Below are 20,033 nucleotides of genomic sequence, written 5' to 3'. Positions count from 1 at the left end.
TGCAAAGCCCCCTCCCGGCGCCTGGGCTGCAAGCGGTGGGGAAGCACAGGAGGGATCGCAGGCAGGGATGAGGCTGATGGGATTTCTGTGGAAGGAGTGAAGGACACTGCGAGTACACCTGAGCAATGGCACTGCTGTGCTACAACAAGGGCTGCGGGCAGAGGTTTGATCCCGAGCACAACACCGAGGGTGAGTGGGTTTTTGTGCCTTGTACCAGAGGGAATGAGAATGTGTGCTGCTTCCCCAGAGTGTGGCCTCAGCTGCCGTGCTGCAGCCGAGCTGCCAAGCCCAGTGCAGGCAGCCCATATGGCAGGAGCTGGCTCTGGAGCTGCTGGTTGTCGCAGGTGGCTCGTGGGCAGGATTGCTTCTCCTGAAAGCTTTTGCCTGGTTTTCCCTTTTCAGATTCCTGCCTGTATCACCCGGGTGTCCCTATTTTCCACGATGCCCTTAAGGTGAGTGGGCAGGAGCTGGGGCTGCAGCCACAGGCAGTGACCTTGTGCCCAGCAGGATTCCCCACACCTGACCAGATTGTCATGTCCTGGTGTTTAGGGCTGGTCTTGTTGCAAGAAACGCACCACGGACTTCTCTGAGTTCCTCTCCATAAAGGTGAGCGACCTGCCATCCCAAATGTGGCCACTGTTCCTCCGTCCACTCTTCCTGGCCCCTGCCCAGTCCTGTCACATCCCTGTCCTGTGTCAGGGATGTCCCTTTTGCCCTGCCAGTCATGGATTTGCTGTCTGTTTCCAATGAGCCTCCAAGCAAGGGTGCTGCTCCCAAACTGCAGGGTCAGAGCCCATCTCTGCAGACACTGAGCCACCACATCATGGAAACTCACAGGGTTTGGGAGCAGCCACCAGGTTGAGGAGGACAAAGCAGTCATCAGGCTTGTCTGTACTGCTCAGGGATGCACAAAGGGGTTTCACAGTAAGGAGAAGCCCCCTGAGCCTTCCATCCAAGGGAAGACCTCAGATGAGCCAAAGGACAAACCAGTGAAGGAGCTCATCGTCCAAGGACCAAAATCAGCTGAGAAGATGCTGCGGGAAAGACCAAGGTGAGATAGGCTCAGCTAACAGTGTTGCCCTGCTGTGTCACTTCTGTGTGTGTCCTGCCCTGCTGCTCCCTCAGGAGGGGCAATGACACTTAAATTGCAGAAAAACCCACTCAGCCTTTGCTGCTGCTGTTTCCCAGCTCCGACGAGCCAAGACAACTGCTGCCAATTAAAGTATCCAGGTCTCTGGAGCAGGCACTGGAGAAACGGAACCTGTCCTCCAAGAACGAGACACTTGAGAGCAGTTGTACAGGTAGGGATGAGCTGAGGGATGGCAGCAGGGGTTGCACATGGCAAATTGACCATGGGGTTTTGCATGACAGGCTCAGTGCGGTCAGTGAGTTCTGCATGTTCAGCCACCTGCAAACCTGCAAAACTGCATCTTGGAGGGACATTGGGATGGTCTGTGCTCAGCTGGGGAGCTGGCAGCGGGCTGGGGGAGGATTTGGGGGCAGGCATGGGCAGTGTGTGTCCTGGGTGAAGTTGTGTTGCTCTCACAGGCGAGGAGGCTGCCCAGGTGAGAGCTGGCACCAGGTGCAAGAACGCAGCCTGCAAGGCGGTGAGTACCTGGCAGGGTCCCATCTCTGCCCAGCCTGTGCCTTGTGCCCATGAGCATCATGGGTCCAGGTGCAGGACAGGGTGTCAGGCAGGTGGAAGGTGGCAGTGCCCACCTGCCCCATATTCTCATCCCACCCTGGGTGCAGCCACCTCTGTCACTGCCCAGCCACATTCCTGCAAGAGGCTTCCAGACTGGTGCTACATTTGTGTTTCACTGCTGCCCATTCTTGTAGTGAAATGTAGCACATATTCAGGGTTGGGCATATGGGCAAAGTGCATGTGGAGCAATTCCCACCTGCACTGAACTGATGCAGCACAGCCCACTTTCTCTCTTGCCCGAGGCTGCCTTGTGGAGCACTGCCTGCCTTGAGGATGAGTGGGAGGGATTGAGCTGGGGCAGGGCCAGCATGCTTGGAAAGCCACAGCGAGGGAGCAGGCAGGGAGCAAAAGGCAAGGGGTAGATGAGGACATAAGACTGACATGCTCTGGGAAGGAGGGGAAAGGACAGGATGGACAAATGACCTCCTATGCCTCCGAGTGAGTTTCTGTGGTGTCTAAACTTGCCCACAGTCCTGCTGCTGCTGGGAACAGACTGTGTTTGGGAGAGGGATAGAGAAGGTTTGCTGACGGGGTAGCAGGGTGACACTGTGGTCCCAGCAAGGTCAGGGTGGCTTCCATGCCAGCAGGGAGCAGGGACGAGTGCTGGGCTGCTGGCTGGACACAGTCCCAGAGTAAGCTTCCCCAGATGCTGGACCTGACAAAAGGGTGATGTTGGGCACTGTGCTGTGCCCTCTGCAGGGGTGGGCATTGATGGGTGGATGCCTCTGCCATGTCATCCTGTGCCAGAAGCACAGACAGAACTTTCCTCTGCTTCTCTCTCCACAGATCTACCAGGGCCCGGAGAGTAACGCAGAGGTTTGTACGTTTCATCCTGGCGTTCCTGTCTTCCATGAAGGGTAAGAAACAACCTTTTACCAGGGAGCAAACTGACCCTGTCAAGGGCTGAAAGTGCTGCACTGCAAGGCTGTGTGGCCTCAGCAGCACAGCCACTGCAGTTGTGGGTGACACCCCCAAGGGGACAGGTGGGCAGGGGGAGCGCTTTGTTATGAGCCCCTTTTCCCCCCCACCCTCTCCTGCATGCATTCCCCACTCAGGTCACCCTGCTCTCCTCAGGATGAAGTACTGGAGCTGCTGTGGAATCAAAACCACAGACTTCAGCGCCTTCATGGACCAGCCTGGTTGCAGCCGTGGGTGTCACTGCTGGACAGAAAAGAAGGTAAGGGGGCTCTTGGCAGAGGCAACTCCTGTGAGCAGTTGGCATTATTGGCATTTGAGAGTGCTCCTTTCCTTGCTCTGCATTCACACAGGTTTCTGCATTTAATTGTCTTAATATTCGTATTTGCTGACAGGTGACTATGCAGGGTTTGAATGCCTAATCTTCACCCAACTGCCCTTTAAAATGCTGCTTTGCATTCACAAGATGTATCAGCTCTCACACCCAATGGACAGATGTGCAATAGGAAGCTGAACAAGGCAGGACCTGGCCCTGGACATGGCACTGCTGGCTGCCATATAGAGACAAGTGGCTGAGCTTAGGAAAAGTCCTTAAAAAATCTTGAAAGTTTTGACAGATGACTGTAGAAAACTGAATGTGGTTTTAGTGAAGCTTTTCCTCTGCAGCTGCTTCTCAGGAGGCACCTCAACCTCATACCAGCATGGTGTTGTGGCAGGGCAGTGGGAAGAAGATCCCAGTTTTCAATACTGTGTGTGTGTAAGTTTCCCCAGGAAAGTTCTTGACTGGAAACAGGCTTGAGCTGGGAAAGTTGCACCAAAGCAGCCCAGGATAACCCTGAAAGTGCACTGTGTTCCTCTGAGTCAGCACTGCTCCCAGCAGCCTTCTCTGAGCCCAGTCTGTTCTTTGTCCTGGAGCAGAAAACATACCCTGAATGTAAAGGAGGCTGCAGTGAAGGAGCTGTGATGTGGTGATGCAGATGTTTTTCGCTAATTGTCACTTAAGCCTGAGGCCAGGATTCCTCCTGGGGCATTTCTTTGGCTGGCAATGTGGAGGGCTGCAGGGGGTCTGTCTCCTGGTGATGCTCAGGAATGAGCCTGGTGGGGACACAGGGCTATCAGTGCCTGTGGTGCTGACAAGGTGGACAAAGGTGAAACGTGGCCTGTTGGGGCTCAACTGACTCCCAAATTTAGCACGGTGGTGTCATCCATGTTCAGCAACAGCCACTGCATTGCCCTCCAGGCTGAGTTTCCCGACTGTGCACAGCACTTAAGAGCTTGGGCAAAGCAGAGTGACTCTGAAACAAGAAGGGGATGTCTCTGATGTTAGCATGTCCTGGGGCAACCCCAAGCACAGCACAAATGTCTTATGTTGCCTGTGACAGCATGGCAGGGGCTGCCCACCTTCACATAAACCATTCCCCTCAAAAACCTGCACAAAAGGCAAGGTTTGCTCTTGCTTATCTGGTGCCAACCTCAACCAGCCAGCACAAAGGAGATGTGCAAGGGAGCATCCTCTGGCTCAGAGTCCCCTCTGTTTGGGTGGTGCCTGAGCCCCAGCTGTGCCATGATGGGTTCCTCTCCTCGGCAGGACAAGAAGGCGGTGCAGTGCCGGCAGGACTGGCACCAAACCAGCAGCCAGGTGGTGGTGACAGTCTATGCCAAGAACCCCCTGCCTGCCCTCAGCAGCGTGAAGGCCAATCGCACCGTGGTGAGTGGGGTGGGGAGGTGCACTCTCATGGCACCTCCCGATTTTGGAGAGTCAGGAGCCAGCTGGGTGCCTGGTGCTCTTTGATGGCCTCTTTGGTCTGTTGCTACAGTCAGGGCTGGCACTGCCAGCCTGTGGTGCTGAGCTGAGAGCCCAGTGGCTTCACTGCTGCAGCAGCATCTGCCCAGCAACTCTGGCTTTCAGCCCCAATGGATGTCTTTGCTGGCCTTGAATCCCTTCACCTGTGACAGAGGTGAACCTGTCATGCTCTGAAAGGGATGAAATATTGTCAGGTGCTGGGGGCATCACCCGACCATTACACTGGAGCCAGGGTGTGGGATGCAATATGGTACTGAAAGGCAGCTGCACTATCTGGGGGAGGATCTCTGGCAGTGCTGTGCTACCCTCTCAGATAATTTTCCATTGATCTTTCAGCTTGAGGCTCATGTCATCTTTGAAGGGAATAAGATTTTCCGGGCAGAACTGGAGCTCTGGGGGGTAAGATCCTGTTTGCTTTGATTTCCCTGTTCCTGCAGTCTCATGGAGCTGGGCTGCAGTGCTGTGAGGCAGCCTGTGCTCTTCATCCTGGGCCGGGTTGCCCAGATACAGGTATTTATAGCCATTTTTGCTAGGAAATGCCTTAGGGCTTGTGAGGAGGCTGAGGTGTCTGCACTGATGAATCCTGGGCTAAGATCAGAGCTGGAGGTCACTGCCAGCTCCATAGGTGTTCTGAGTTTGGTCCCAGGCTGCCCCATATGTTCTTTGGCCCAGCAGGTCCCTGTCTCCCCCTTGCAATCCTGCTGTGAGTTGTGGTCAGGCCACAGTCTGAGCGACGAGAGTCTGATTTTTCAGCTGCTTGCTGGCTGGGGAGAAGCAGCAAGGCTCAGGAATTTACATGTGCATTTCTTATCTGTATTTCTGGTGCATGCTGCCTGTGCCTGCAGGCAGCAGAGAGCTGACAGGTGTGGGTATGGCTGTGCCTCAGCAGAGCTCAGTGCTAGGGAGAGGCTGTGCCACAGCTGTGCATGTGGCTGCAGCAAGCTGAGCTCTCCTGAGCTCCTCTGAGCTCTTTACCAGCACTGTGGTGCTGCTTACATACAACAAAGTGAAGCTCAGCTGCAGCCCAGGCTTCTCCTGGCACGGGAGGAGATTTCTCCTCTAGCTGGGTTTTGGCAGTAAGGGGAAGGCTGAGCGTGTGCTCCCTGCCCTCCCCTGCCTGGCTCACTGCACCTTTCCCTTTCTCTAGACCATTGACATAGACAAGAGCTTTGTGAGCATGGTCCCAGCCAAGGTGGAGATCACACTTTGCAAAGCCAGCCCTGGCTCCTGGGCCAGGCTGGAGCTCCCCCAAAGCAACCTGCAGTCCTGTGGTGAGCAAGAGAAGGAAGCTGCAAACACAGAGGAGCCTGGGGCTGTGCAGGATGAGGACTCTGATGACAGCTTGAGCTGGTCCGAGGAGGAAGATGAAGAGTTTGAAATGGAAACACGGGATACGATAACACCCAGTAACTGACAGTCAAGTGCTTCAGCAGCTGAGCAATGCTGGTTCCTGAGCTGCTGGGCATGCCCAGAGGAGCAGACCTGGCCCAGAGCCGTGTGCAGGCTGCAGCAAGGCTTCTTCCCGGGTCAGAAGGGACAATTAATAAACACCCAGAGCAAAGGTTGTACTCTGAAATCCGTGATGGGCACTTAAGAAATGCCAGTGGGCCAAACCCTGCCCTCTGTCACTCCCTCTCCTGTGCCTGGCTGGGGCAGGACAGTAGGAGTCCTCGTGCCTGCCCTTTCATGTCCCTGGGGACTGGGTGCTCAGAGCCCGGCACCCTGCCTGACCCTGACATTTTCCGGGGGTCATCACAGCCCTCCCTGCCCCTTCTGGGGGTGCTGAGCCCCGGGCTGAGCTGAGTGTAATCCCCATACCCTCGCCCGGCTCTGAGCAAGCCGTAGCCAGCGGCTTTTTGTCGGGAGATGGTGACTGCGGACACGGGAATGTCACCGCTGCCGCCACGGCCAGCGCAGCCCTGGTGTCCCTGCAAAGCCCCTTGCAGACGGGAGGCAGCCCGGGGGGGACCAGCGAGCGATGCGGAACGCGCCCCGGGCCGGGCGGCGGCTGCGGAGGCGGGGGATCTCCGGCGGAGCTGCGCTCTGTAACGCTCTGTAACGCTGTGTTAACGCTGTGTAACGCGGCACAGCGCCGGTAACGGGGGCGGAGAGCGGCGCACACCATGGAACATTCACCCGTGTAAAAAACCCAACAACCTTCTGCACAGAGCCACTTCATTGTACAGTCTTGCGTAGAGAAAGCAGAAGCAGCCACTCAGTTTTGCCATTCTTTCCTTTTCCTAGCACTGTCTTTATGGAGGATATATTGTTCTCTTTAAGGATACATGTTATAGGCTCGTGGCTGTGCACACAGACACGCGTGCGTATTTCTGCTCTCGTGTATTGAAGTGAATCAACTGAGAAATCATCCAAAACCAGACCAAACCCCCTCGCTCAAGTTATATTCGGACCACTCATAATTACAAAATAAGGAATTTAGCATTAGCAGGATCTTGCTGCCGGGGCCGGGCAGCGGGGCGGATGGCGGGACTGTATCGGAGCATCGGAGCATGAAGGAGCGGCCGCAGCCCCGGGGCGGGCGGAGGGAGAGGGAGAGGAGACGAGAGCAGCATCTCCGGGCCGGGCCGGGCCGGGCCGCGCCCGCCGCTCCCCGCGCTCCGCCCGCACCGGCAGTGCCCCTGGCGGCGCCCCCTGGCGGCCCCTGCGGGAGCGGCGGCGCGGAGGGCGCGTGCGCGCGGCGGGCGGCGGCGGGCGCGGGGCGCGGCCGGGTCGAGGGTCCGCGGGCGCGGGGAGCAGCGGCGGCCGCGGGGCCGCGCCGGAGGTGAGCGCGGGGCGGTGGCGCCGGGTCGCGGGGGCGGGCGGGGGAGCGGCGGGGCCCGGGGGGCCGGCGGGACGGGCGGGGGAGCGGCGGGCCCGGCGGGAGGCGGGGGAGCGGCCCCGGCGGGCCCCGCGCGTGGCCGCGTGTGTTCCCGCCCGGCGGTGCCGGAACATCCTCCGCGCCCGGCCCCGCCACCCGCGCTGACAGCGGGGCGCGGCCCGCGGCCTCTGCCGGCCCGGCCGGCGCGGCTCCCGTCCCGGGGGAGCCTGTTGCGGCACCTGTCCCGGCGGGACGGCCGGCTCCGGGGCAGGGCGGCACCGGGGAGCACCGGGGAGCACCGGGGGCTCAGCAGCCCCGGCCGCGTGGCGCGCTGGCTCCCCCGTGTCCGGAGCGTTTTGGGAAACGGGATGCGCGTCCCGGCTTGTGCGCCGGGCGGTGCGTGCGGGGTGAATGTGCTGGTCGGGGGGCCAGGGATGATGGGGAAGGGTTTGGAACGAGCCTTTCTCTCGCCCTGTTTGTGCCCCGGGGTGTGCGGGCAGCGGGAATGGCTCCGCGGCAGGGCAGGTCCTGCTCTTCCCCCTTCCGCACTGTGCGAAGGTTGGGCCGGGCTGTTGCAGCGCCAGGCTGATGCTAATCCCTATCAGGAACACCGCGACAAATTTGAGGCGACCTCTGCTCCCAGCGAGTGTCATAAAAAGTTGGCACAGAATGAGTTAGCCTTTGGAAAGGTCTCTTGTTTCACTGCTGAGAGTGAGGGATACATAAGGACAGGAAGATTGGATTTACTGTCTAAAAACTGGGAAAGTGCTGTCTCAGGAAGAGTAGTGCGACCTAGAGACCCAAAACACTCCGGGGGGTGCCAGGAGTCACAGGTATTGTCCCATTGAGCAGCTGCCACAGAGCTCCCCTTGGGCAGCTTAATGCTTCCCTTCTGCAGTGCCGTGAACTTTCAGTTTTCTAACAACCTGCCCTGAGTTCCTACTTAACCTCAAACCCCCAGAAGCAATGCTGCTTTATATTTGTTCTGAACGTCTCTCTGTTTTTTTCCCCCAGTGTTGTTCTCTGATTGGCTTTTTTTTGTTTCAGTTTTTTTTTTTTTTTTTTTAAGAACCGGTGAGTAATCAGTATCTGTTTACTCTTTATAAACACTTGTGATTCCCACCATAATTACTCTGAGTTACACAAAAGCTTTAAATGCTTTAATTTAAATGTTCTTTATGTGTATCTTATGCTTGCAACGTGTGTCCTGGGCTGGGGTGCAGTACTTCTTGTGGCAGCGTCATTAGCTCTTTGCCCCAAGCTTGTTTTTTGATTTTCAAAAAGCTCACGTTCCCTTCCGTGTAGGATGTAAAATACATCACTTGAAGGCATACTTTGGAGCTAGTTTGCCACTGTTTAGCCGTACAACAGTTTTTCTACCGGAACTTAAGATTATAAGACATGTTTTGCATTTAGGCTTAATATTTCCATTAAAAAAAGCTTTTACATATTCTTCCTAGAAGAAGCTTTACAGAGATCTGGGAAAAACAATAAAGTATGCAGTTTGCATTTAGTAGGAGGAAACTGAATGTGTGGTTTGATTTGCTTATGCATTGAGGCTATGATTCTTCTGGGGTGTGAACTATTTTCATGCAGTCTGGTGTCATGTAAAGATTCATACCTTTACAGAGAATATTTTTTTTTACTTTACATGCCTGTGTGTGTAGATCTGATGAACTGCTGAGAGCCTCCTTGGCTCTGGTAACTTTTGCTCACATTTTAGACCTGCAATAGTTGATGCAAATGAGCCTTGGCAATTGTTGCAGTATTGTAGTGCAGGAGCCATGATAAAATACACACTGAGTGCACGCTGTAACTCCTGTCTTAGTCATACCAAAACTCTTTAAAGGTACTTTTGAAAAAACTGGTATTGATTGAGCAAGTGCATTGTTGTTTGTTTTTGTTTGGGTGTTTGTTTGGTTTCTGTGTTTTGGGTTTTTCTGTTTTTGTTTGATGTTTTTTGTTTTATTTTGTTTCAGGTTTGGTTTTGTTTGTTTTTTCTTTGTTGTTTGTGTTTTTATTTTCTATTAAATCTCACCCCCCTCCCCGTGAAACTTGAGGGTGGAGGAGGAGAAATCAGAGAAGTGCAATCCAGTGGAAAGTGTGGAGGGGCTTTTTTTTCTCTTGGAGAGAAGCTTAGAATTTCCTAGGGTAACATTGCCCTTCAGATACAACGGTGGCTTTGTTACAACTGAGAGTGCCAGCGAATGCCAGGTGACAAAAGATGATAGACATACTAACAGTTTGGTTTTTTTCTTCTTTTTACCTCAAATAGGAATCAAGGATGCTTAAGCTGGATTTGTCATTCACCCTGCAACGTGCTTAACACGCCTCTCCACAAAACCTTATGTTTGAGGTACTGTTTGTTTCTTTTAGCCAACAGTAGTTGCTAAGACCTTGTCAGAATCTATGAGAGGTGGGAAGGACATTGTTACTAACCTTTTATGAACTGACTGTGACCCCCAGGACTTGTGCAATTTGCATGTATCACCCAGGAGGTGAGTTAGTGGCTGTGGGCACAGAGCCCTGCAGCTCCTGTTCTTACACCTTTACTGTGCTCACCATCAGAGGGTCACTTGTGCTCAAACAAACTGTGAATGGTCCCTGTCTTGATGAATCTATGTGGTTGCAGGAGGAAAATCCGAGTTTAATACTCTGCAGCTTTTGATTATGGCAGGATATGTGTCACATTCATACACTGGGGATTCAGATATCACTGAAGTCTTAGTTTTTAGTTCCTGTGGGCTGTGCAGCTGCACCTTGTCACAGTGTTATTTCATCAGCTGTGCATCTGTTTCATTAGCTAATGCCCTTTGGAAATATTAATTGTCCATTCAATAGCTTGGATTCATAGAATTTAAGGTCTTTGATGTTTGGTCACTAATATCGTTGCTTTCCTATACTTTTTGGGGTAAAAGTGGCTGTAGTAAGAGGTTTGTGTGGTTGAGTTGCCCAAATACCTCATGCAGAAGACTTTATTTTCACTGTAGTTCCCTAAGAAATATTGCTTACATGGTAAAGCTCATGTGTGCTTCATCCTTGAAAAAAAGAAATCTTTAAAATCAATAAACCAATGTCAGCCCAATTTGACAGGAGCAGAGGTTTTAAAAATATTACTTGAAAGGTCTCGAGTGGTTTCTTTTATTTTCCTTGAAACAGCTTTTTGCGTCAAAAGGTATAAAGGGCTTTCTAGCATTGGCACTGCAGGAACAACCAGTGAGAACTGCACTCCTGTTATGTGCTTGGGAGCTGAATTTCCAGGCAGAGAGCTCTGAAGAGAGCAAGCTTCCTCAATTCTGTTGTTTGTGTGAAGCTTGGGTGGTGGACTGCACAGTTCCCACTGTGCTGCTGAAATCTGCCTTCCCTTGTGGATTTTTTCCCCCCTCTGCTGCTGCTCAGACTGTTGCAGTTTTGTTTCTCTTGCAGGTAAATGGCAGGACAGAAAGTGGTGTGAAAACTTTGAGAGGCACTGAGAAGTCCAAGTAGGTCATTCACTGAAGGATATGAGGGATGAGGTCTCCTATTTAACTTTTTTTGCTCTTTCTTGGCACGCATTCTAAAAGCCTGGCACTTCTCCATTCCTTTGGCACTTGCCTAAAACAATGGCAAGTAAGCTGAGCTGTTGTGGGATAGTAAAGAGTCTTGATTAAATTGCTGAGAGCCCCTTTCTCTTCCCTGCTAGGCCTGGTGGGTAAGCTGCACATGTGAGTTAACTCCTTTGCATGGTTGAGGATGGTGTGATATATTTAGAACTGCCCTATCCACCCAGTTCTTTGTTAAAATTTCCTGCCTTACTTCATGTTTCAGGCAGACAGAGTGAATTGTCTCTGATCTAGTTTTTGTTACTGAAAGATGAGCAATTAAATAATTTCGATTTCTTAACTTCTGCCTGCCCCTGGTAAAGCAGGATCTGATCCTTCAAAACAGCGAGGGCTTGATGAAATGTGGCTGAGCAGAATGACACAGCTCAATACAGCTGAGTTCAGCTGAACTCCTAGTAGTTTTTTGCTCCTTTTTGGCTAAGATGGGGCTCTATCCAAACTGTAAATAGAGATATGGAAGACCTGATAAGCTCAGTGAGAGTGAGTTTATCAAAGCTGAAATCCACGTAACAATGAGACATCTGATGTTAATGTAGCAAAGAGGCATATCCTGCTAAGAAGTAGTTCTTCTGCAAAGAGATTTTAGAAGTGCAGGAAGTATAAAAAGCATAAATCTAGAAAGCTACAGAAGAATTCAGGTTCCTGTTTCCTCTCTGGTTTCTGTCACTGTATTCTCCCTTCTCTCAGCAGACAGGGAACTTCCCTTCAGGAGTATTGGGAACTTCCCTTCAGCAATATTGAAGGGAAGATTTAGAAGTTTTTTGTCTCCCACAAAAAAATTTTGATGGAACAGGAAATTACTCCATGTGTGAATGTGTTCCAAGCAGTGAATTTCCCCAACAAATGTTCAGCTGGAGAGTGAGCTGTCCATGTTAATGATACCAGAAAATGCTTAATTAGGTCAGAGCAGGAGCAGCTCTTCAGATGATGTCTTGACATGTTGATTGAAATCTTGCACATTCCAGAGGAAGTGCCAGGTGTGCAGGCAATGAAGTCAGAGTTTGCAGCATCTTCTGAGAAGGGAACTAACTCAGCCAGGGAGTGCCAGTTTTCTAATCCAGAGTCATTGATGGACGAGATAGAAATAACTCTTATCTATGTATTTTTGCATAACTCTTCTGTGTGGGGTGATTTGGTTTGGATTGGGTTTTTTTTGGTTGGTTGATTTTTAAAAAGTTGTTATTTAATTTGAAAATTACTCCCATTCTGCTGTAACTACTAGAACCTCAGCTGTCATGAAAGTCCTTTCTCTGGCAGGACTAAGCAACCCGGATTACCTCTCACTACTTTAGATTTTCCGTTCACTTGTTTCTCTTGCTGCGTAACCTTTCAACTTGGCTTTGAAGCTTGAGCCCAGCTTTCTGTTTCTAAATTGTTTTTTTTTTAATGTGTTGACGCATTAATCTGTATTTTTCTCTTTTTCAGTTCTTGTTACTTGTCGTATGTGGAGTTTTTCTTTCTAAAGTTTCCCCAAAAATTCTTTTGAAAGTCACTTAAAAAATCCCCAAACAAACCCTAAACCAATTTTCCTGCTCTTGGTAATGTTTGTTGGTAATTTTGTTTTTGGAGAATGGGGTTTTTCTCAGTATATGTATATTTAGATAGGATGCAGTACCAGCATCAAGGGTGCTTAAGAAATAAGAAGAATTTTCCATGCAAATTTGAACCCCAGCTGTTTACTATCTTATGAGAGTTTTATTGTTTACAAGAAAAACTAAATAGAGACTTCATACATAATAAAGCAAGCAGTACATTAATTTAATAGAAAAGACCTGATGGAGGTAATATTAGTTTGCTTGGTTGTGACTTGAATTAAAAAATCTTTGCCTTGCATTTGTAAATCTTTAACCAAACTACCTTTGCTCACAACAGACAGTTTTCTGGAGTCAAGTAGCTTCTTTCTACTCTTTATTTTTGATTAACTTATCTAAATTTTGTGTTTCAATACAAATAGTGTGTATCCTGGTGTGTATTTGCTTTTCGGTATTGCATATGCCACACACGATTCCCTTCAGCTCCAACAGCCCCCTTTAAAGGGGCCTTTCAGAGAATCATACTTAAAAGCCTACAAGCTCTTTAGCTGTGTTTGTGTAGTTAATACTTTGGCCAGTGCTTTGGCAGGTTTGCAAGGAGTTATTTCCCATTGCTCTTCGAAAATCCGAGCTTTACTGAGGTAATTCAAGGTATTAGTGCTGTGAAAAGAGCATTCATGTTTGAGGCTTTTTTTGTTACTTTATTACCGATTTCCAAATTGAAAGCTCTAATGACCTCCGAAATAAAACCCCCAACAAAGTAATCTTTGAGTAACACAGTTTCATTAGACATTTGAAATCAGGTTATGTTAGCTGCTGATGATCTGGGATACAGGTGGCTTTGGAGTGTATCCGTTCAGGAAGCTGCCTGTGTTGCCTGGCAGTGCTGGTGTGATGACCCTGCAGGCAGTGCCAGTCATGTGCAGGCTGGGGGGCAATTTGGGGATACCCTGTCCTTCTGTGGGGAGCTCTGCACAGAAATACATAGAGATTTAAGAGGTGTGAGTCCTTGGGGCAGCTTGTGGGTTGTGTTTCAAAGAGAGATCTGTTTACAAGTGTTTGCAGTTTGTTTATGTTAGAAACTAGGAACTGGGCATATAAAAGGCTTTGTGTAGCTTGTTCTACATGAGACTTTTGTTGCTATAGCTGAATTTTTGTTGCCTGTGTCCAGCTTAGTTCTGCCATCTCTGTGATGTCACTCGTTCCTGACAGACCGAAATGAATTGTCCATTGCACACATAGCTCATTTGGGAAAAAACCTTTGCTCTGAAAGCAGTGGTGTTGGTCACCACAAAGGTTTCTGTCACAGTGTGTTTTGGTTTCAGTGGCTTGCTGTAAGTGCAGGAATGGGCTTTAAAACCTGCTCTGTGTGCTGCAGCCCAGCCAGGCTTTGGCAGCAAGAGCAGCATAATGTGATTCCTTCTCACCAGGAGTGACCACTGGGGTTTCTATGGTGTCTGTGTACAGACATTGATACTTCCTTAAGCACTGTGTGTTGTAGTGACCAGAAGAATCATGTGTGCTCCCAGTGGGAACACTGCAGTATGTGGATATACAGAGAAAGACTTTGTCTAAAAGGACAAAGCTGAGACTTAAATGCAAATGAGTTGTTGATCTGTTTGGATGGTCTTGAAGAGGAAGCTGCTAATTTTCCTATATTTCCTTTGCTGCTTTGATAGTGTTGGAGTGGAGATCTTTATGCAATATGCAATCAGAATAGTTTAGGTTGGAAAGAATCTTTGAAGGTCATCTGGTCCAAACCCCCTGCAGTGAGCAGGGACATCTTCAACTAGACCAGGTTGCTCAGAGCCCCATCCAGCCTGGCCTTGAATGTTTCCAGGGATGGGGCAGCCACAGTATCTCTGGGCAGCCTGTGCCAGTGTTTCACCACCCTCACTGTCGCTAACTCCTACCTTATATCTAATCTAAATCAATCTTTTCCTAGTTTAAAGCCATTGCCCCTTGTCCTTTCATAACAGGCCCTGCTAAAAAGTTCTTTCCACTATTTTCTTCTGTCTGAAGCAGGGTATTTTCTGCTGGTTGCAAGTTGAGGATTACTGAGAGTACCTCAAAGGCATTTGGGTGAGAAGGCAAATGCAAGTTCCTTCTTGTTCAGGCTAGCAGTGGAAGTTCCAGCATACAAGAAATGTACAACCAATGACTGCTTGCAGTTAGTTACATGCTATTTTCAAACTTATTTCTGTTCATGTGATGTAAGTTTAAAATTAGTTGTGTTTTAGACTGTATCACTGATAGTCAAACCTATTCTTCACATATCAGGAAACAGATATGGAAAAACTTTTAAGTGTCAGGTATCTCCTGTGTAACAATTCTCCAGGAAAGCTGTTTGACTGCTGATCTTTTAGGGCATGTATTTGTCTCATGCTCATTATTTAGAGGACACCAAGTACCTCAAGCCTATTAAGTCCTGCTTGTTCTGTCAGTGATTAATGAGAGTAATCTGTTCTTGGCTTCTTTAGAAAAATTCTTCATGTATTCTAATCTGGGTTATTATGGCTAGTTATATTTCAAATAGCAGCTTTTCTTGGACATGCTACTTGCTGAACCTATTATCTGGTGTCCTCTAAATAATGTAGTTTGTTCATGTCTGATTGATCTGAATGTAGCGAATTATGATTGTAAACAGTAGCAGTGCAGCTGAGAAATGAATATCTTGATTTTATTTATAACTTTTGGACCTTTCTTTGTGGTAAACTGTTTAGGCAGTAGACTGTGCAGACAAGTGTTAGTGTTGGAGTGTGTGTGTGTGTATACAGAGGTGGAGTGTGAACCTACAAACGACAGAGTATCTTGTTACTGGGTCACAATCCCTTTCCACTTGCAGGTGCCTCTAAGGAACTTGTCCTTTTGCCTGTGGGAAACAGTCTGGCAGTAGGGCAAGACTGTGGGAATTTGGCTAATTTGTACTTACATGGTTGGAATGCAGCCAATTGTCACTTAGCTCTCAACTCATTGCATCTCCATTTCACTACTGTCTTTCTAGCCCTGAGCTCTTCAGGATGGCTTGAGAATGTGATAAGAAATGGTCAGCTATATTAAAAACACTTGCTAAAGCTTCTCTTTAGGGAGACCAGCACTGAGTGTGCCTTGCCTAACCCCTCTTCTTGCTTTGTGCAGGACTCTCTTTCTGGGTGAAGAATGCAGACCATAAAGTGCGTGGTTGTTGGAGATGGCGCGGTGGGAAAAACTTGTCTGCTCATCAGCTACACCACCAATGCCTTCCCAGAAGAGTACATCCCTACTGTGTTTGACAACTATAGTGCCCAGATGACTGTGGATGGCCGGACAGTCAGCCTGAATCTCTGGGACACTGCGGGCCAGGAGGAGTACGACCGCCTGCGCACGCTCTCCTATCCCCAAACCAACGTCTTCATCATCTGTTTCTCCATTGGCAGCCCCTCTTCCTATGCAAATGTCAGGCACAAATGGCACCCTGAGGTTTCTCACCACTGTCCAAACGTTCCCATCCTTTTAGTGGGCACGAAGAGAGACTTGAGAAGTGACCTGGAAACGGTTAAAAAGTTGAAAGAGCAGAGCTTGGCTCCCACTACCCCGCAGCAGGGGACTTCACTGGCTAAACAAATTGGAGCAGTCAAATATTTGGAGTGCTCGGCGTTGAATCAGGAGGGTGTTCGGGAGGTGTTTGCTGAAGCTGTCCGTGCAGTTCTGTATCCTGTGACAAAGAAGAACACAAGAAAATGTGTCCTGTTGTAGTTGCCTTGGGGTGATGGATGTTGGAAGTTGACTAGAATCTTGGAGGGCTTTTTAATGAGTTAAATTGAAGATTTGCATCTTGCACTAACAGCTCTAAGCAGAAATGATTTATACAACAAATATTCTTGCAGTCTTACTGCTTCAGGGAAACTGAAACAGAACAGGTTTTTTATTCCAACTGAGAAGGTCAAATACCTACTTTATTTCTAAAGTTCCAGTCTCCAGATTCTCCAGCGATCACTTGATTATTTTAGTGGAGGAAAATAAAAGAGGAGACTTCTTTGAAGCCACTTCTTTGCTAGATAGCCATCAGTTACTAGATTTGCTGAAAAGCACAAATTCTGATAACTTTGCTTTAAGTGTAGCTGCTGCTTTTCCCAACCTTTACTGATTGAATCTGTTTTACAAACAGGAGTCTGGCTGTCCAGTTGTTTTGTCAATTTAAAGCTTGAAAACAATTTGTTTACTTGCAAAAATGCCTGAAATATTGCTGAGATTCACCTTATAGTGAACTGTGATTGATTGTATGAAGAGTTAGCATTAGGCATGGTTAATGCAATGAGCAAGACCCAGGGAATACCTGCAATGATTTATTAATAGAAGCAGGAGCTGATTTCTCCTTATGTAAGGAACTTAGGATAATGATGACTCACTCAAATGAGTGATTTTCATAGTTTTGAGGTGGAGAAGTGGAAGAGTAGTTTAGATCCAAGTCTTCCATTACTCCTCTAAACTGAGATTTTTATTTCTCTGTCCAAAGAGACTTTGCACCCTGAGAATAAAGTTTTAACAGTTATCTTCTCGGGCTGTCTGAAGTATTTGGGATGACACTTCTCAAAATGAGATTTTCAGTGCAATCCCAGAGACTTGACAGCAGCCTGTTTGCTCTTGAGGAATTAACAGCTTCAATTCTTACTGTTCTGGGGCCACCATCTGAGATTTTTATGGCAAATTCCTTTGTTGTTTTTCTTTGTGAGAAGACTGACAGAAAATTTGGAGTTTCTGTTTACAGGAACCTGTGTCTCTTCCTCTTTTCAGTTCAGTCTGTAGTGGTTAGCCAGTCACTGGATAGGATTACCTGGGCAGTTTTTCCCTCTCCTGACTGCTCAGTTATTACAAACTCATTTTAGCTGAAGTTCTATTTACATACTTTTAACCTTCCTTAGCAGCTCTAGTAAGTGGCAGCTGGCATTTATTTTCAGGATGTGCACTGTTCTTTATGTGTGGTTCCGGGACCAGCTGAGGAGTGAACACATGAGCCCTTCCTTAGACTCAACCTTCCAGCTCCGTGGCATGAAAGCAGCATGCTTCAAAGATACTTTGTGTGAAACCACTGGTGCTGGACTGGGCTTTGTTGTCTGAAGTTGACAGTGCTGTCTTTGTCTGGCTGCAGCCTCAATTGGTCATTCAGAACTTGCTTTCTTGTGATTCCCACACATGCAAAACTGCACTGGTGTATACCCTGGTCAGGGAAAAGAAGTGCCTCGTTTTAGCAAGTTAACAGAAAATACATCAACAAGGTCGTTAGGGATCTTGAGTTAATTTTACCTTGCTATATCTGATGCTGGCAAAAATACCAGGTGGATAGAAATGTTCGTGTTTGTGTCCTAATGCCACTATTTGGATAGAAATGTTTGTGTTTGTGCCCTAATTCCACTATTTGGAGAGGATGTGCCTTTCTTCAGCTGGTGTAACTGATGCTGACACTAACTGCAGTTTTTTGTAATCTGAGATGTGCTCATTTGGGCGCTGCTTTAGCCAATTGCAACCCACGGATTATAAACTGCAGTTTATCCAAACACTGGTACCTGTGTTCAGTGAACCAACCCAGAATTCCAAACGCTGAGCACAGGCAGTACCAAAATACCCATTCTGCAGGATGTTTGCAGAAGCCTACAGGCTCTGCACGTTTTTCTTCACCAAGTGCCATTGCCTGGAGTGTCTTTGTGTCTCTTGCACTTGCAGAGGAAGTGCTGTTCCAGATGTGGTTCCTGCCTCAGTGCCCTGAAGGCTGTGAGGGTGTAGAGAATTCACTGAGATAACCTCTACTTACCACGTTCTGCCTTTGCTTTAGCTGTAGGCCTTTAGTGTGGGCTGGACTTGCAGGCAGCAATTAACTCTGTGCCTTGTAACTCAAGATCATGTTCTGTAGGTAAATTTCAGTAACTGAGTAAATAGACTTTATCATGTTTAAAATGTATTTATTTAAGCCAGTGCACCTGGTTTGTTTTAATGCTGGTCAGACCTAAATCAACTCTCTAGTGACCCCGGTGCAAGCCCATAACCTTTGCTTTATTCAGAAATGTACTTTAAAAAGTCTGTGATATGTTTGAACTAGTCTTAAGAGGTGCCTGAAATTAAAAGTCTACTTACTTTTTTTTTTTTTTTGCTACATATACTTGCAGTTTTGTACTGAAGCTACTACTGTTTTAAAAAGTTTTTACTTTTTTTACATACTGAAATCTTTTAATCCTTCGTCTTTTGTGGTTATTCCTAACTGGATTACAAGCATTTTGTGGAGAAGAAATCTTGTGAGCAAGTATTATTGCACAACCCCTGCCCTTCCTTTTCTGTAGGCTCACAAGCAGCCATCCTGGTGTGAACTGGAAGAGAGCATGGTGAGATAAAATTCAACTGTTTAATCAATTTGTTTGATTTGGTTACATCGTTGATTGCATTATGCCTGAACACCTTATCCCCATTTAGATTACTTAGTAAAAGGATTGCACAACAGTACTGAGGAGAATAACATGATAGTCATGAAAATGAGCAGGGAGGGACTTTTAACCATCAAAGACTTTTTACTGACTTTGGAGTACCTGGTTATTTAGATGTTTTGTATTTCTGTCACTTTCTGACAGGAGTAAAAGTCCTGGCTAGTAGCTGGTTTCCTCCAGCCTCTGCTTTTCATGAGGATGAACTTCAGGAGAAATCCAGTGAGCCTTTCCATTCAGTGGGCATTCTCCTTTTGTGATCTTCCTTTCTTTTGTTCCCCCATGAAATTCTTGGTGCCTTTTATTGTAAGTAGTCCAGTGCTTCAGTTTACAATCAGTTCTGTTTCTCCAATGCTTTATTTTCCTTCTGTGGGCAGTTGACAAATACAGCCTTCACATAATCCCATGGCTGTATTTTGTCTTGTTTTGGGAGGTCAGAAAACTCAGTTAAGCTTTGTGGGTTTTCTGAGCTGTTCAAGGTCCTTTGGTTTGTTACTGAATAGAGATGCAGGGTGTATGTCTTAATTCACAGAAGAGACTCACTGTGAAGACACAGATTTTAAACTTTGCTTTGTGAATGATTTCTGAACTACTTGGGTTTTTAAAAAAAATATAGCTGAAGCTAAGCGGTTCAGGAATTGTGTGTCCAAAGGATGTTCACGAGGTGTGCTTAGATGTGGAAGTGCTTTCTTCAGTTTACAGCTGTAGCTATTTCTATGAAATTTAAACTAGAAGAGCCTCCCTGTGCTTTGTCTCCGGGTGCTAAACCTCACTCTGCAGAAACCTTGGTGCTGCTTGGGCTGACCCCGAGGAGTGGATGGATCTCAGGGGGTCACACCCCCAGAGCGGGCAGCAAGGACCACCCATCAGCAGTGGGAGCCCAAGACTCTGAAGTGTGGTACTGATACATACACTGGCAACTTGATTTTATGCTATAAAATAATTTGTATTACATCTAACAGTTTTAAAGGATTTTTTTCTTTTTTTTTAATATAAATTATGCATAATTACGTTGTAATAAACCTTTCCTCACCTCTCTGGCTCTCGCATTAACTCGCCCTGCTGTTTGTACCGCACCTGTGCTCAAGGCAGCTCTTTCCTGTGGAAAGCCAGACCCCGGTTCCCAAAGCAATAAAGGAATTTTTGGGAAGGGCGGAGCGTCTGCGCCTCCTTGCTGCGCCGCGGGGCGGGGCCGCGCGGGGGCGCTG

General features: G+C 48.1%; 2 protein-coding genes across 7 annotated transcripts; both read left to right on the top strand.

Moving 5' to 3' along the window:
- Positions 1-6,000, top strand: ITGB1BP2 (integrin subunit beta 1 binding protein 2). Its single transcript, XM_085060196.1, has 11 exons — positions 1-189; positions 403-452; positions 550-606; positions 903-1,051; positions 1,189-1,301; positions 1,549-1,607; positions 2,492-2,562; positions 2,780-2,882; positions 4,209-4,328; positions 4,761-4,823; positions 5,572-6,000. Exons 1-11 carry the CDS (start codon positions 126-128, stop codon positions 5,836-5,838), a joined length of 1,116 nt encoding a protein of 371 aa, XP_084916322.1. The 5' UTR covers positions 1-125; the 3' UTR covers positions 5,839-6,000.
- Positions 6,001-7,113: 1,113 nt separating this feature from the next.
- On the top strand, positions 7,114-19,867 carry LOC146437354 (rho-related GTP-binding protein RhoG-like). Of its 6 annotated transcripts, none has more exons than XM_085060188.1 (4): positions 7,114-7,206; positions 9,518-9,598; positions 10,669-10,724; positions 15,515-19,867. In XM_085060188.1, the coding sequence occupies exon 4, from the start codon at positions 15,536-15,538 to the stop codon at positions 16,109-16,111; it is 576 nt and encodes a 191-aa protein (XP_084916314.1). In that variant the 5' UTR covers positions 7,114-7,206; positions 9,518-9,598; positions 10,669-10,724; positions 15,515-15,535; the 3' UTR covers positions 16,112-19,867. The 6 variants fall into 6 exon arrangements, with proteins under 6 accessions (XP_084916314.1, XP_084916317.1, XP_084916313.1 ...); XM_085060191.1 differs by having other exon boundaries at positions 10,669-10,757; XM_085060187.1 differs by lacking the exon at positions 10,669-10,724.
- Positions 19,868-20,033: the final 166 nt, after the last annotated feature.

Source organism: Lichenostomus cassidix, chromosome 4A (assembly GCF_008360975.1).
Source record: "Lichenostomus cassidix isolate B80296 chromosome 4A, HeHo_3.0, whole genome shotgun sequence".
NCBI lineage: Eukaryota > Metazoa > Chordata > Aves > Passeriformes > Meliphagidae > Lichenostomus > Lichenostomus cassidix.
Note: the sequence above shows the minus strand (reverse complement) of the source record. Positions and strands in the feature narration are given on the sequence as shown.

Excerpts from the sequence above, each read along its gene's own strand:
- ITGB1BP2 (XM_085060196.1), top strand. The coding sequence starts at position 126 with ATGGCACTGCTGTGCTACAACAAGGGCTGCGGGCAGAGGTTTGATCCC. Across the intron at positions 1,608-2,491 it reads AGAACGCAGCCTGCAAGGCG|ATCTACCAGGGCCCGGAGAG; the intron begins GTGAGTACCTGG and ends CTCTCTCCACAG. Across the intron at positions 2,563-2,779 it reads GTTCCTGTCTTCCATGAAGG|GATGAAGTACTGGAGCTGCT; the intron begins GTAAGAAACAAC and ends TGCTCTCCTCAG.
- LOC146437354 (XM_085060187.1), top strand. The coding sequence starts at position 15,536 with ATGCAGACCATAAAGTGCGTGGTTGTTGGAGATGGCGCGGTGGGAAAA.